At 50.4% G+C, this 16,253-nt stretch overlaps 1 protein-coding gene across 1 annotated transcript in view; it reads left to right on the forward strand.

Annotated features, from left to right (window-relative positions):
* fam124a (family with sequence similarity 124 member A) overlaps positions 1 to 9,071 on the forward strand; it is a 66,183-nt gene extending 57,112 nt beyond the window's left edge. The window contains exon 4 of the mRNA XM_031806029.1: positions 7,384 to 9,071. Coding sequence (XP_031661889.1) covers positions 7,384 to 8,286 — 903 coding nt within the window. The 3' untranslated portion in view covers positions 8,287 to 9,071. The remainder of the gene's footprint in view (positions 1 to 7,383) is intronic.
* The last annotated feature ends 7,182 nt before the right edge of the window (positions 9,072 to 16,253 follow it).

Raw genomic sequence — 16,253 nt, forward strand, 5'->3', positions numbered from 1 at the left:
GAGCAGGATCATACGGCCTTCCTGTATGGAGCAGGATCATAAGGCCTACCTGTATGGAGCAGGATCATACTGTCTACCTGTATGGAGCAGGATCATACTGTCTACCTGTATGGAGCAGGATCATACGGCCTACCTGTATGGAGCAGGATCATACGGCCTACCTGTATGGAGCAGGATCATACTGTCTACCTGTATGGAGCAGGATCATACTGTCTACCTGTATGGAGCACAGGTTTCAGGATCGGATGGAAAGCATGATCTGTCTGTATCCTTTTTCTTCCTCACAAATATCCAAATTCATTTGCCAGAATATGTTACAGATGTAGGATCTTAATTTGAGCCAGTTTGCTGCAGCAAAAGGAAATGTGAATTGTTATGCAGATTATAAATCATGCACATGTTTGTAGTGGTTGATACATTTTTCGTTAGGACAAATCAAGTCTGACATTTTAAAGCGGAAATGAGAAACTTTAGAAGCCTTTTTAAACCTTGTGTACACTACAAGTCTGCATTTTTTCTGCTGTACAGGAACATTTCCAGCAACAAAAGAGTGATCAAATTAAGATCCTACATCTGTACATCTTTGTCCCATCATGTATTGAAGGCAGTACAACTTTACAACTATCTTTAGACATATAGCCAGTAGGCTTACCCACCACTGAGGTACAGTGCCTTATGATATATATACATAAAGCCAGTAGGCTTACCCACCACTGAGGTACAGTGCCTTATGATATATATACATATAGCCAGTAGGCTTACCCACCACTGAGGTACAGTGCCTTATGATATATATACATATAGCCAGTAGGCTTACCCACCACTGAGGTACAGTGCCTTATGATATATATACATATAGCCAGTAGGCTTACCCACCGCTGAGGTACAGTGCCTTATGATATATATACATATAGCCAGTAGGCTTACCCACCACTGAGGTACAGTGCCTTATGATATATATACATATAGCCAGTAGGCTTACCCACCACTGAGGTACAGTGCCTTATGATATATATACATATAGCCAGTAGGCTTACCCACCACTGAGGTACAGTGCCTTATGATATATATACATATAGCCAGTAGGCTTACCCACCACTGAGGTACAGTGCCTTATGATATATATACATATAGCCAGTAGGCTTACCCACCACTGAGGTACAGTGCCTTATGATATATATACATATAGCCAGTAGGCTTACCCACCACTGAGGTACAGTGCCTTATGATATATATACATATAGCCAGTAGGCTTACCCACCACTGAGGTACAGTGCCTTATGATATATATACATATAGCCAGTAGGCTTACCCACCACTGAGGTACAGTGCCTTATGATATATATACATATAGCCAGTAGGCTTACCCACCACTGAGGTACAGTGCCTTATGATATATATACATATAGCCAGTAGGCTTACCCACCACTGAGGTACAGTGCCTTATGATATATATACATATAGCCAGTAGGCTTACCCACCGCTGAGGTACAGTGCCTTATGATATATATACATATAGCCAGTAGGCTTACCCACCACTGAGGTACAGTGCCTTATGATATATATACATATAGCCAGTAGGATTACCCACCACTGAGGTACAGTGCCTTATGATATATATACATATAGCCAGTAGGATTACCCACCACTGAGGTACAGTGCCTTATGATATATATACATATAGCCAGTAGGCTTACCCACCACTGAGGTACAGTGCCTTGCGAAAGTATTCGGCCCCCTTGAACTTTGCGACCTTTTGCCACATTTCAGGCTTCAAACATAAAGATATAAAACTGTATTTTTTTGTGAAGAATCAACAACAAGTGGGACACAATCATGAAGTGGAACGACATTTATTGGATATTTCAAACTTTTTTAACAAATCAAAAACTGAAAAATTGGGCGTGCTAAATTATTCAGCCCCTTTACTTTCAGTGAAGCAAACTCTCTCCAGAAGTTCAGTGAGGATCTCTGAATGATCCACTGTTGACCTAAATGACTAATGATGATAAATACAATCCACCTGTGTGTAATCAAGTCTCCGTATAAATGCACCTGCACTGTGATAGTCTCAGAGGTCCGTTAAAAGCGCAGAGAGCATCATGAAGAACAAGGAACACACCAGGCAGGTCCGAGATACTGTTGTGAAGAAGTTTAAAGCCGGATTTGGATACAAAAAGATTTCCCAAGCTTTAAACATCCCAAGGAGCACTGTGCAAGCGATAATATTGAAATGGAAGGAGTATCAGACCACTGCAAATCTACCAAGACCTGGCCGTCCCTCTAAACTTTCAGCTCATACAAGGAGAAGACTGTTCAGAGATGCAGCCAAGAGGCCCATGATCACTCTGGATGAACTACAGAGATCTACAGCTGAGGTGGGAGACTCTGTCCATAGGACAACAATCAGTCGTATATTGCACAAATCTGGCCTTTATGGAAGAGTGGCAAGAAGAATAGAGGTTTTATATCTTTATGTTTGAAGCCTGAAATGTGGCAAAAGGTCGCAAAGTTCAAGGGGGCCGAATACTTTCGCAAGGCACTGTATTTTTACATCATTTCCCATCAATTCCCATTATTAAAGTGGCTGGAGTTGAGTCAGTGTGTTGGCAGCAGCCACTCAATGTTAGTGGTGGCAATTTAATATAATCTATAATAATATATTTAATATAATATACCCTCCCTGTCCAGTAATATACCCTCTCTGTCCAGTAATATACCCTCCCTGTCCAGTAATATACCCTCTCTGTCCAGTAATATACCCTCTCTGTCCAGTAATATACCCTCTCTGTCCAGTAATATACCCTCCCTGTCCAGTAATATACCCTCCCTGTGCAGTAATACACCCTCCCTGTGCAGTAATACACCCTCCCTGTCCAGTAATACACCCTCCCTGTCCAGTAGTATACCCTCCCTGTCCAGTAGTATACCCTCTCTGTCGAGTAATATACCCTCCCTGTGCAGTAGTATACCCTCCCTGTACAGTAATATACCTTCTCTGTCCAGTAATACACCCTCCCTGTCCAGTAATATACCCTCTCTGTCCAGTAATATACCCTCTCTGTCCAGTAATATACCCTCTCTGTCCAGTAATACACCCTCCCTGTCCAGTAATATACCCTCCCTGTCCAGTAATATACCCTCCCTGTCCAGTAATATACCCTCCCTGTCCAGTAATATACCCTCCCTGTCCAGTAATATACCCTCCCTGTCCAGTAATATACCCTCCCTGTCCAGTAATATACCCTCCCTGTCCAGTAATATACCCTCTCTGTCCAGTAGTATACCCTCTCTGTCCAGTAGTATACCCTCTCTGTCCAGTAGTATACCCTCCCTGTCCAGTAATATACCCTCCCTGTGCAGTAATACACCCTCCCTGTCCAGTAATATACCCTCCCTGTCCAGTAATACACCCTCCCTGTCCAGTAATACACCCTCCCCGTCCAGTAATACACCCTCCCCGTCCAGTAATACACCCTCCCTGTCCAGTAATACACCCTCCCTGTCCAGTAATACACCCTCCCTGTCCAGTAATACACCCTCCCTGTCCAGTAATATACCCTCCCTGTCCAGTAGTATACCCTCCCTGTCCAGTAATACACCCTCCCTGTCCAGTAATATACCCTCCCTGTCCAGTAGTATACCCTCTCTGTCGAGTAATATACCCTCTCTGTACAGTAATATACCCTCCCTGTGCAGTAGTATACCCTCCCTGTCCAGTAGTATACCCTCCCTGTACAGTAATATACCCTCCCTGTCCAGTAATATACCTTCTCTGTCCAGTAATATACCTTCTCTGTCCAGTAATACACCCTCCCTGTCCAGTAATACACCCTCCCTGTCCAGTAATACACCCTCCCTGTCCAGTAATATACCCTCTCTGTCCAGTAATATACCCTCTCTGTCCAGTAATATACCTTCTCTGTCCAGTAATACACCCTCCCTGTCCAGTAATACACCCTCCCTGTCCAGTAATACACCCTCCCTGTCCAGTAATACACCCTCCCTGTCCAGTAATATACCCTCTCTGTCCAGTAATATACCCTCTGTCCAGTAATATACCCTCCCTGTGCAGTAATATACCCTCCCTGTCCAGTAATATACCCTCCCTGTCCAGTAGTATACCCTCCCTGTCCAGTAATACACCCTCCCTGTCCAGTAATATACCCTCCCTGTCCAGTAGTATACCCTCTCTGTCGAGTAATATACCCTCTCTGTACAGTAATATACCCTCCCTGTGCAGTAGTATACCCTCCCTGTCCAGTAGTATACCCTCCCTGTACAGTAATATACCCTCCCTGTCCAGTAATATACCTTCTCTGTCCAGTAATATACCTTCTCTGTCCAGTAATACACCCTCCCTGTCCAGTAATACACCCTCCCTGTCCAGTAATACACCCTCCCTGTCCAGTAATATACCCTCTCTGTCCAGTAATATACCCTCTCTGTCCAGTAATATACCTTCCCTGTCCAGTAATACACCCTCCCTGTCCAGTAATACACCCTCCCTGTCCAGTAATACACCCTCCCTGTCCAGTAATATACCCTCTCTGTCCAGTAATATACCCTCTGTCCAGTAATATACCCTCCCTGTGCAGTAATATACCCTCCCTGTCCAGTAATATACCCTCCCTGTGCAAACCTCACCTAAGTTTGTGATGTACAGTATGTGTATCAGTGTGTGTGAATGTGCACCTGTGATTGTGCCTTCGGAAAAAAACATCCTCACGTTGTCTTACCTTTACACACACACATACAGTCTCTCTCTATCTCTCTAACACACACAAACACACACACATTCTCACACGTTCTCTCACAGTGCCCTCTTTGTTCTGGGGTATCCGTTTTGGAAGGGATTTCTGTCAGCGGGGTATTAGATAAGTGCTGCTGAAACTCACAGGCAGATTAACATTGTCCCATTACTGAGACCCATGGGCTCTCATCCCCTGTGTGTGTTCGCGTGTGTTTGCATGTTTGCTCCTATCCACTCAGAAAGGAACGGCCAGGAAGGAGTTAATTGAACATGACAATCACCTGTTCACAGATCACTAACACACTCACATACTCATCGTTAATGATAATACTTATTAAAGTCTCAGCCGGTAAGATTTAAGACATATGTTTGACCCAGCCGTCCAATAATCCCCTGGTGTAGGGAGGTATTACATATCCACTATATCTCGTTGAGGTGCACAGCAGATTTATTTATCCACTTCGTAATCAATGGTAGTGTTGTAACTTGGTAACGTATAAATTGTGTTATGTTCATTAGGGAATAAAAGAGATATAGCTTTGAAAAACAAGCGTTTCTCATTGGTCATGTTCAGGACAGGTGGTACCTTTTTGTAGTAGCTCGTCAGTCTTGTTTTCTTCAGTTTCGTACCAATATACAGCCCAGCTCTGCAGTAGGAAGTGACCGCTAGTGGTCAGGTCAGATAGCGTGGTTAATGTTGTGTGTGAACAGTAACCTGTTGTTTATCTATGGCAGTAGTTCTCAAAGTGGGTAGTCATGAGAAGAGTTTGGGGGAAACTGAATAATATATATACAATTGCATTCAGAAAGTTTTCTACCCCCCCCCCCCCGTTTGACTTTTTTTCCACAATTTGTTACGCTAAAGATGTAGTAAAATTGTTTAGTTTTTTTTCTCTCATCAATCTACTCAAAATACCACATAATGACAAAGCAAAAAAGCAGGTTTTTAGAAATTTTAGCAAATGTATAAAAAAAATACAAAAGCTGAAATATCAAATTTCAGTAAATATTCAGAACCTTTCATTTCCTTGGTTGAAGCACCTTGGGCAGCGATTACAGACTTGGGTCTTCTTGGGTATGAGGCTACAAGCTTGGCACACCTGTATTTGGGGAGTTTCTCCCATTCTTCTCTGCAGTTTCTCTCTAGCTCTGTCAGGTTGGATGTGGAGTGTCACTGCACAGGTATTTTCAGGTCTCTCCAGAGATGTTTGATGGGGTTCAAGTCCGGGCTCTGGCTGGGCCACTCAAGGACATTCAGAGACTTGTCCCGAAGCCACTCCTGCATTGTCTGTGTGCTTAGGGTCGTTGTCCTGTTGGTAGGTGAACCTTCGCCACAGTCTGAAGCCCGGAGCGTTCTGGAGGAGGTTTTCATCAAGGATCTCTCTGTACTCTGCTCCATTCATCTTTCCCTCAAACCTGACTAGTCTCCCAGTCCCTGCCTCTGAACAAAATCCCCACAGCATAATGCTGCCTCCACCATGCTTCACCGTAGGGGTGGTGCCAGGTTTCCTCCAGACGTGACCCTTGGCATTCAGGCCAAAGAGTTCAATCTTGGTTTCATCAAACCAGAGAATCTTGTGTCTCATGGTCTGAGAGTCTTTAGGTGCCTTTTGGCAAACTCCAAGCAGGCTGTCATGTGCCTTTTACTGAGGATTGGCTTCCGTCTTGCCACTCTACCATTAAGGCCTGATTGGTGGAGTGCTGCAGAGATGGTTGTCCTTCTGGAAGGTTCTCCCATCTCCACAGAGGAACCCTGGAGCTCTGTCAGTGACCATCGGGTTCTTGGTTACCTGCCTGACCAAGGCCCTTCTCCCCCGATTGTTCAGTTTGGCTGTGAGGCCAGCTTTAGGAAGAGTCTTGGTAGTTCCAAACTTCCTTCAACCTCATGGCTTGGCTTTGCTCTGACACGCATGTCTTCCATTTAAGAATGTCACTGGGTTCTTGGGGACCTTCAATGCTGCAGATTTTCTTTGGTACTCGTCCCCAGATCTGTGCCTGGACACAATTCCGTCTCCGAGCTCTACGGACAATTCCTTCAACCTCATGGCTTGTTTTTTTTGCTCTGACATGTACTGTCAACTGTGAACAAGAACATCTGAAGGATGATCAATAGAAACAGGATGCACCTGAGCTCAATTTCAAGTCTCATAGCAAAGGCTCTGAATACTTAAAAATTAAGGTATGGAGGGATGGGATGGGATGGGATGGGACAGGGATGGGATGGGACAGGGGTGAGGGGGTTAACGGTGAAGCATCTCCAGTTCTTCCTGTTCTGTTGGGAATGTAGCCAGGCTACAGCTTGGGTTGTATCTCTGTACTTTACTGGATCTACAAACATACATCAACGTTCTGCGGTCTCAACACAACCTTTTCTTTTTTTTCCAAATAAGTTTCAATGTACAAATTGTTTTCGTGAGCTGTTGTTTTTTATTTATTTTTATTTATAAACACAGAAAAGTTCTAACAGAAGTATCAGGATATTATTGCAATAGATATTTGAATATTAAAATTATAGATTCATATTTATTATAATAAATGCATATTTAAAGATCTGACCAACTTGTGTTATAGTGTGGAGTGTGTAACACTACTGTCTTCTCTGTCTCTCTCCCTCTCTCTCTCTCTATCAGGTCCTGTGTGCACGCTACAAACGTAGACATACTATCGACCAGCCAGGAGACTCTGCCCCCTCGCCGCTGCCCACTGACCCAGCCATGACTCTGCCCTCAGCGGGCACATATGGCCGGGGACCTGCCTCTTACAGGAACCGGCGCTACCACCGTAACTCGTCCCGGACCCAAACCCTGCCCCTGCCACAGACCCAGAACCAGACCCAATGCAGGTCCAGCCAGGCCTCACAAACCTCCCTTTCCTTGGCCTGTGAAGAGGAGGAAATGGAGATGGGGGCTCGCTCTAAATCCTGGAGGACCGGTCGAACCCGCTCTCTGTTCTCCCTGCCCAGCCTGGCAGGGTTCACCGGCTCTCGCTCCCGCTCTGCCGGGTCCTCCCCCGGTACCTCACCCAGCCCTACCCACCACAGAAGCCACTCCCACTCCCTTAGCTCCTCCCTGGTCCCACCCTTCCGTCTCAACGTGGATGCTCTGATTGGTGCGGAGGAGACGGATGTGGACACAGGGATAAAAGTGGATGCGGGCAGCATTGTTGACCTGTCGGTAGTGTCTGCATACTCTAGGAGTCGCAGACCCACGCCACCACGCCCTCTCTCTGCACCTCCGCGGGACCCAACCTCCTCCCCATCCCACGCCAACGTCAAGCCCAAGGCGTCAACGCTAGGCCGCCCTCCTGTTCCCATGAGAACCAGCAGCCTGGCCTCCTCCAATAGCATACCTTCCACCCTGCAGCGGCCACGCCCCAACAGTGCTTTCTTGCCCCTGAGTGGCCAGCCTTCCCTGAGGGATCCCATCACGCGCAGCCAATTAGACAGCTCTGACAGCATTATTGGGGTGGTGTCTCAGAACAGGTCTGGCAAGGAGGTCGGGGTGGAGGAAGACGACCAGGAGTTCTATATCTGACCAGTTAGTGGCGCTAGAGAGACACGCCGGCCAGCAGGAAGGGACAGGGACACTGAGTGAAAACACAGCTCTTTTCTGCTCTGCCACCTGGGGGCTGGTTTAAGTCAGTGCAGAGGACAGTACAGTGGCTGTAGATAGACGCTTCATTCAATTTCTTCATGAAATCTTTCTCACTTTGTGTTTCTACATAGTTTCTAACTAGATGTTTGTGCTATTTGTTATTTAATCAAGTTGTGGTATAAATGTGTAACGCTTACTGAGATGGCTTAAAAACACATTGCAGACTACTCATATTTAAAACAGAGATGTTATGAAACCAGACCTATTGGACATAAATTAGATTTAAAACAGAGATGTTATGAAACTATTGGACATAGTTCTAACAGGACACGGCAGCTATACGACAGGCTCTATCTCAATTCATCTATCCTTGATTCCTCTCTCCTCACCTCCTTCTCAACGGTATTGGAGGAGAAGGTCCAAGGTTACTCCTCTTTGACCTTCTTCTCCAATCCGTTTAGCAAAAAGGAAGTTGAGGATGTAAGGAATCGAGGAAAGACCAAATGAGAAAAGAACCCCTGATTCTGACACTTTTGGTGCAGTGGTTCCCTCTGGTGGTGATATTGTAATTGACGGCTAAACAGAATCTAGTTTAAAGTAGTAGTCAGTAATATGGGATGCTTTTGATTTTAACTGATTATTTCTATGTTCACCAAACTTTTTAATATTGATTAAAACATCAGATTATGTATGAATTAATAAAAATAAATACAAAAATGAATGATTTTATGTGAACAGGGTCCCTTTAAGGTGATATAAGAGTGAGGCTGTGTGAACAACACACACCTAGCCTGTACTGTATCAAGGTACGGGGTGGTTTTAACACGCACTCAGTATGACTTAAAGACAAAGGCTTGTTTTAGCTGAAATTACACTGCAGCATGTTGGCTCTCAGTGTTGGCTGGTCTCTGTATGGCTCTCGGTCTTCCCTGTGAGGACTTTACCAGGTGTGACTCTCCTTAAGCGGCCGATGAGCCTGAACAGAGGAAACCCCACATTGCCTTTCTTCATATGGACGAGGTCTCCGTGAGCTCTGCAGAGGTGATGTCATCGCTGGCCAATCAGAAAAGAGTTGTGTAATCCATTGTTCCACGGTTCAGGTTATCCATAGTGTCTCAGGTTTTGTTGTGTGTGTGTTTGTGTGTGGTTCTGTGTGTGTTATTTTTATTTTTTAAATTGTGTGTTTGTATCTGTGTGTGTGTGTCAAATCAAATCACATACACATGGTTAGCAGATGTTATTGCGAGTGAAACGAAATGCTTGTGCTTCAAGATCCGACAGTGCAGCACTATCGAACAGGTAATATCTAACAATTCCACAACAAAACCTAATACACACAATCTAGTAAAGGACTGGGATGAGAATATATAAGTATAAAATATATGGATAAGCAGTGACAGAGCGGCTAGGATACAATAGATAGTAAAGAATAGATAGTGAAGGATACAGTGTACAGTATATACATGTAATATGAGACATGTAAACATTATTAAAGTGTCTGTAGGTGACTTGATATTAGTGACTTTTAATCAATTTGAGATACTTTTGGATGATTTTGACAAACAATCCTCAGAGGAGCCGGATGCTTGAGATAGAAGCTGTTTTTCAATCTCTCATTCCCAGCTCTGATGCACCTGTACTGACCTCGCCTTCTGGATGATAGCGGTTTGAACAGACAGTGGCTCGGGTGGTTGTTGACCTTGATGATCTTTATGGCCTTCCTGTGACATCGGGTGGTGTAGGTGTCCTGGAGGGCAGGTAGTTTGCCCCTGGTGATGGGCGGAGCAGTTGCCGTACCAGGCGGTGATACAGCCCAACAGGATGCTCTCGATGGTGCATTTGTAAAAGTTTGAGTGTTTTCGGTGATAAGCCCAGTTTTCGGGAACAAGCCTACTGAGGTTGAAGAGGCGCTGTTGCGCCTTCTTCACCACACTGCCTGTGTGGGTGGACCATTTCAGTTTGTCGGTGATGTGTACGCCGGGGGACTTAACTTTTCACCTTCTCAAATACTGTGGATAGGAGGGTGCTCCCTCTGCTGTTTCCTGAAGTCCACGATCATCTCCTTTGTTTTGTTGACGTTGAGTGCGAGGTTATTTTTCTGACACCACACTCCGAGGGCCCTCACCTCCTCCCTGTAGGCCGCCTCGTCATTGTTGGTAATCAAGCCTACCACTGTAGTGTTGTCTGCAAACTTGATGATTGAGTTGGAGGTGTGCATGGCCATGCAGTCATGGGTGAACAGGGAGTACAGGAGAGGGCTGAGAACGCACCCTTGTGGGGCCCAAGTGTTGAGAATCAGCAGAGTGTTGATGTTGTTGCCTACCCTCACCACCTGGGGACGGCCTGTCAGAAAGTCCAGGACCCAGTTGTACAGGGCGGGGTTGAGACTCAGGGTCTCAAGCTTAGTGATGAACTTGGAGGGTTCTATGGTGTTGAATGCTTAGCTGTAGTCAATAAACAGCATTCTTACATAGGTATTCCTCTTGTCCAGATGGGATAGGGCAGTGTGCAGTGTGATGGTGATTGCGTCATCTGTGGATCTATTGGGTCAGTAAGCAAAATGGATTGGGTCTACGGTGTCAGGTAGGGTGGAGGTGATATGGTCCTTGACTAGTCTCTCAAAGCGCTTCATGATGACAGAAGTGAGTCCTACGGGGTGATAGTCATTTAGTTCAGTTACCTGAGCTTTCTTGGGAACAGGAACAATGGTGGCCATCTTGAAGCATGTGGGGACAGCATACTGGGATAGGGATTGATTGAATATGTCACGCACCAACAAGCTTGTCTGCTCGTTTTCTGAGGACGCGGGATGCCAGAGCCCACAGGCTTTGGTAGCGGGCCATGTCGGTGGCACTGTTTTGTCCACAAAGTGCGCAAAGAAGTTGTTTAATTTGTCTGGGAGCAAGACGTGGTTGTCCGCGACGGGGCTGTGTTTCTCTCTCTTTGTGGGTGCGTTTCTGTGTGTGTGCATGTGTGTCCGCAAGCCATCATAATCATATTCATCACCTTTGGCTGTTTTAATCCAGACTGATTCAAGTAGGGAAAAAATGCTTCTGATGATGAACACTTCAATCGTCAATCAGTTCAATCAGCCACTGAGGTCAGCCAATCAGCCACTGAGTTCAGCCTACAGCCACTGAGTCCAGCCCGCCAGCCACTGAGTCCAGCCCGCCAGCCACTGAGTCCAGCCCGCCAGCCACTGAGTCCAGCCCACCAGCCACTGAGTCCAGCCCAACAGCCACTGAGTCCAGCCCAACAGCCACTGAGTCCAGCCCAACAGACACTGAGTCCAGCCCAACAGACACTGAGTCCAGCCCAACAGACACTGAGTCCAGCCCAACAGACACTGAGTCCAGCCCAACAGCCACTGAGTTCAGCCTACCAGCCACTGAGTTCAGCTTACAGCCACTGAGTTCAGCTTACAGCCACTGAGTTCAGCTTACAGCCACTGAGTTCAGCCCGCCAGCCACTGAGTTCAGCCCACCAGCCACTGAGTTCAGCCCCCCAGCCACTGAGTTCAGCCCCCCAGCCACTGAGTTCAGCCCCCCAGCCACTGAGTTCAGCCCCCCAGCCACTGAGTTCAGCCCCCCAGCCACTGAGTTCAGCCCCCCAGCCACTGAGTTCAGCCCCCCAGCCACTGGGTTCAGCCCACCAGCCACTGAGTTCAGCCTACAGCCACTGAGTTCAGCCCACCAGCCACTGAGTTCAGCCCACCAGCCACTGAGTTCAGCCCACCAGCCACTGAGTTCAGCCTACAGCCACTGAGTTCAGCCTACAAGCCACTGAGTTCAGCCCCCCAGCCACTGAGTTCAGCCCCCCAGCCACTGAGTTCAGCCCCCCAGCCACTGAGTTCAGCCCCCCAGCCACTGAGTTCAGCCCCCCAGCCACTGAGTTCAGCCCCCCAGCCACTGAGTTCAGCCCCCCAGCCACTGGGTTCAGCCCACCAGCCACTGAGTTCAGCCTACAGCCACTGAGTTCAGCCCACCAGCCACTGAGTTCAGCCTGCCAGCCACTGAGTTCAGCCCCCCAGCCACTGAGTTCAGCCTGCCAGCCACTGAGTTCAGCCCCCCAGCCACTGAGTTCAGCCCCCCAGCCACTGAGTTCAGCCCCCCAGCCACTGAGTTCAGCCCCCCAGCCACTGAGTTCAGCCCCCCAGCCACTGAGTTCAGCCCCCCAGCCACTGAGTTCAGCCCCCCAGCCACTGAGTTCAGCCCCCCAGCCACTGAGTTCAGCCCCCCAGCCACTGAGTTCAGCCCCCCAGCCACTGAGTTCAGCCCCCCAGCCACTGAGTTCAGCCCCCCAGCCACTGAGTTCAGCCCCCCAGCCACTGAGTTCAGCCCCCCAGCCACTGAGTTCAGCCCCCCAGCCACTGAGTTCAGCCCGCCAGCCACTGAGTTCAGCCCCCCAGCCACTGAGTTCAGCCCGCCAGCCACTGAGTTCAGCCCGCCAGCCACTGAGTTCAGCCCCCCAGCCACTGAGTTCAGCCCCCCAGCCACTGAGTTCAGCCCCCCAGCCACTGAGTTCAGCCCCCAGCCACTGAGTTCAGCCCCCCAGCCACTGAGTTCAGCCCGCCAGCCACTGAGTTCAGCCCCCCAGCCACTGAGTTCAGCCCCCCAGCCACTGAGTTCAGCCCCCCAGCCACTGAGTTCAGCCCCCCAGCCACTGAGTTCAGCCCCCCAGCCACTGAGTTCAGCCCCCCAGCCACTGAGTTCAGCCCCCCAGCCACTGAGTTCAGCCCGCCAGCCACTGAGTTCAGCCCGCCAGCCACTGAGTTCAGCCCGCCAGCCACTGAGTTCAGCCCCCCCAGCCACTGAGTTCAGCCCCCCAGCCACTGAGTTCTGCCCCCCAGCCACTGAGTTCAGCCCCCCCAGCCACTGAGTTCAGCCCCCCAGCCACTGAGTTCAGCCCCCCAGCCACTGAGTTCAGCCTGCCAGCCACTGAGTTCAGCCCCCCAGCCACTGAGTTCAGCCCGCCAGCCACTGAGTTCAGCCCCCCAGCCACTGAGTTCAGCCCCCCAGCCACTGAGTTCAGCCCCCCAGCCACTGAGTCAGCCCCCCAGCCACTGAGTTCAGCCCGCCAGCCACTGAGTTCAGCCCCCCAGCCACTGAGTTCAGCCCCCCAGCCACTGAGTTCAGCCCCCCAGCCACTGAGTTCAGCCCCCCAGCCACTGAGTTCAGCCCCCCCAGCCACTGAGTTCAGCCCCCCAGCCACTGAGTTCAGCCCCCCAGCCACTGAGTTCAGCCCCCCAGCCACTGAGTTCAGCCCCCCAGCCACTGAGTTCAGCCCCCCAGCCACTGAGTTCAGCCCCCCAGCCACTGAGTTCAGCCCGCCAGCCACTGAGTTCAGCCTGCCAGCCACTGAGTTCAGCCCCCAGCCACTGAGTTCAGCCCTGCAGCCACTGAGTTCAGCCCCCAGCCCTGAGTTCAGCCCGCCCAGCCACTGAGTTCAGCCCCCCAGCACTGAGTTCAGCCCGCCAGCCACTGAGTTCAGCCCCCCAGCCACTGAGTTCAGCCCCCAGCCACTGAGTTCAGCCCCCAGCCACTGAGTTCAGCCCGCCAGCCACTGAGTTCAGCCCCCCAGCCACTGAGTTCAGCCCCCCAGCCACTGAGTTCAGCCCCCCAGCCACTGAGTTCAGCCCCCCAGCCACTGAGTTCAGCCCCCCCCAGCCACTGAGTTCAGCCCCCCAGCCACTGAGTTCAGCCCCCCAGCCACTGAGTTCAGCCTGCCAGCCACTGAGTTCAGCCTGCCAGCCACTGAGTTCAGCCCCCCAGCCACTGAGTTCAGCCCGCCAGCCACTGAGTTCAGCCCCCCAGCCACTGAGTTCAGCCGCCAGCCACTGAGTTCAGCCCCCCAGCCACTGAGTTCAGCCCCCAGCCACTGAGTTCAGCCCCCCAGCCACTGAGTTCAGCCCCCCAGCCACTGAGTTCAGCCCCCCAGCCACTGAGTTCAGCCCCCCAGCCACTGAGTTCAGCCCCCCAGCCACTGAGTTCAGCCCCCCAGCCACTGAGTTCAGCCCCCCAGCCACTGAGTTCAGCCCCCCAGCCATTGAGTTCAGCCCCCCAGCCACTGAGTTCAGCCCCCCAGCCACTGAGTTCAGCCCGCCAGCCACTGAGTTCAGCCCCCCAGCCACTGAGTTCAGCCCCCCAGCCACTGAGTTCAGCCCCCCAGCCACTGAGTTCAGCCCCCCAGCCACTGAGTTCAGCCCCCCAGCCACTGAGTTCAGCCCCCCCAGCCACTGAGTTCAGCCCGCCAGCCACTGAGTTCAGCCTGCCAGCCACTGAGTTCAGCCTGCCAGCCACTGAGTTCAGCCTGCCAGCCACTGAGTTCAGCCCGCCAGCCACTGAGTTCAGCCCCCCAGCCACTGAGTTCAGCCCCCCAGCCACTGAGTTCAGCCCCCCAGCCACTGAGTTCAGCCCCCCAGCCACTGAGTTCAGCCCCCCAGCCACTGAGTTCAGCCCCCCAGCCACTGAGTTCAGCCCCCCAGCCACTGAGTTCAGCCCCCCAGCCACTGAGTTCAGCCTGCCAGCCACTGAGTTCAGCCCGCCAGCCACTGAGTTCAGCCCCCCAGCCACTGAGTTCAGCCTGCAAGCCACTGAGTTCAGCCCCCCAGCCACTGAGTTCAGCCCCCCAGCCACTGAGTTCAGCCCCCCAGCCACTGAGTTCAGCCCACCAGCCACTGAGTTCAGCCCCCCAGCCACTGAGTTCAGCCCCCCAGCCACTGAGTTCAGCCCCCCAGCCACTGAGTTCAGCCCACCAGCCACTGAGTTCAGCCCCCCAGCCACTGAGTTCAGCCCCCCAGCCACTGAGTTCAGCCTGCAAGCCACTGAGTTCAGCCCCCCAGCCACTGAGTTCAGCCCCCCAGCCACTGAGTTCAGCCCCCCAGCCACTGAGTTCAGCCTGCCAGCCACTGAGTTCAGCCCCCCAGCCACTGAGTTCAGCCCCCCAGCCACTGAGTTCAGCCCCCCAGCCACTGAGTTCAGCCCCCCAGCCACTGAGTTCAGCCTGCCAGCCACTGAGTTCAGCCCCCCAGCCACTGAGTTCAGCCTGCCAGCCCAACTCACGTAGACCACAGGACTTGATTAAGATAAATAAAACAATCAGTCACCAAACATTTCAACTCCTCCAAGCCTGTCCTGCTCTACCTGCAGTGTTGCAGATTGTCTAGCCCCGAAGAGATACTTAAAAAAAAGTGCTTTCCTTCCTTCTTCCTTGATATATGGCTGAGGGAACTAGTACAAGAAGACCCATCATTCAAGCAGCCCCCCAGCCACTGAGTTCAGCCCCCCAGCTGAACTCAGTGTAATCCCCACATCTCAAGATGACCACCATCATTCCTGTTCCTAAGAACTCTGAGGCTTCGTGCCACAATGACTACCACCCTGTGTCATTCACCTATGTAATCATGAAGTGCTTTGAGAGGCTGGTTATGGCACACATCACTCCAGCATCCCAGACACCATTGAGACCCACTCTAATTTGAATACCGCCCCAACAGATTCATAGATGACGCAATCTCAATTGCAAGCAACACTGCCCTCACCCACCTAGATAAGAGAAATACCTATGTGAGAATACTGTTCATCGACTACAGCTCAGCGTTCAACACCATAGTCTCCTCCAAGCTAAGGACCCTGAGACTGAACACCTCCCTCTGCAACTGGATCCTGGACTTCCTGACAGGCTGACCCCAGGTGGTAAGGGTAGGCAATGTCACCTCCACCACGCTGACACTCAACACAAGGCCCCACGACTGTGTGATTACACACGATTCCAACATCAAGTTTGCTGACGACATGGCGGTGGTAGGGCCTGATCACCGGGACGATGAGGCAGCCTATAGGGAGGAGGTCAGAGACCAAGGAGCTGTCCTGTTAGCTGACAGGGTGGGTTTCACACAGCTGAGTACT

This window comes from Oncorhynchus kisutch, linkage group LG26 (genome assembly GCF_002021735.2).
Source record: "Oncorhynchus kisutch isolate 150728-3 linkage group LG26, Okis_V2, whole genome shotgun sequence".
NCBI lineage: Eukaryota > Metazoa > Chordata > Actinopteri > Salmoniformes > Salmonidae > Oncorhynchus > Oncorhynchus kisutch.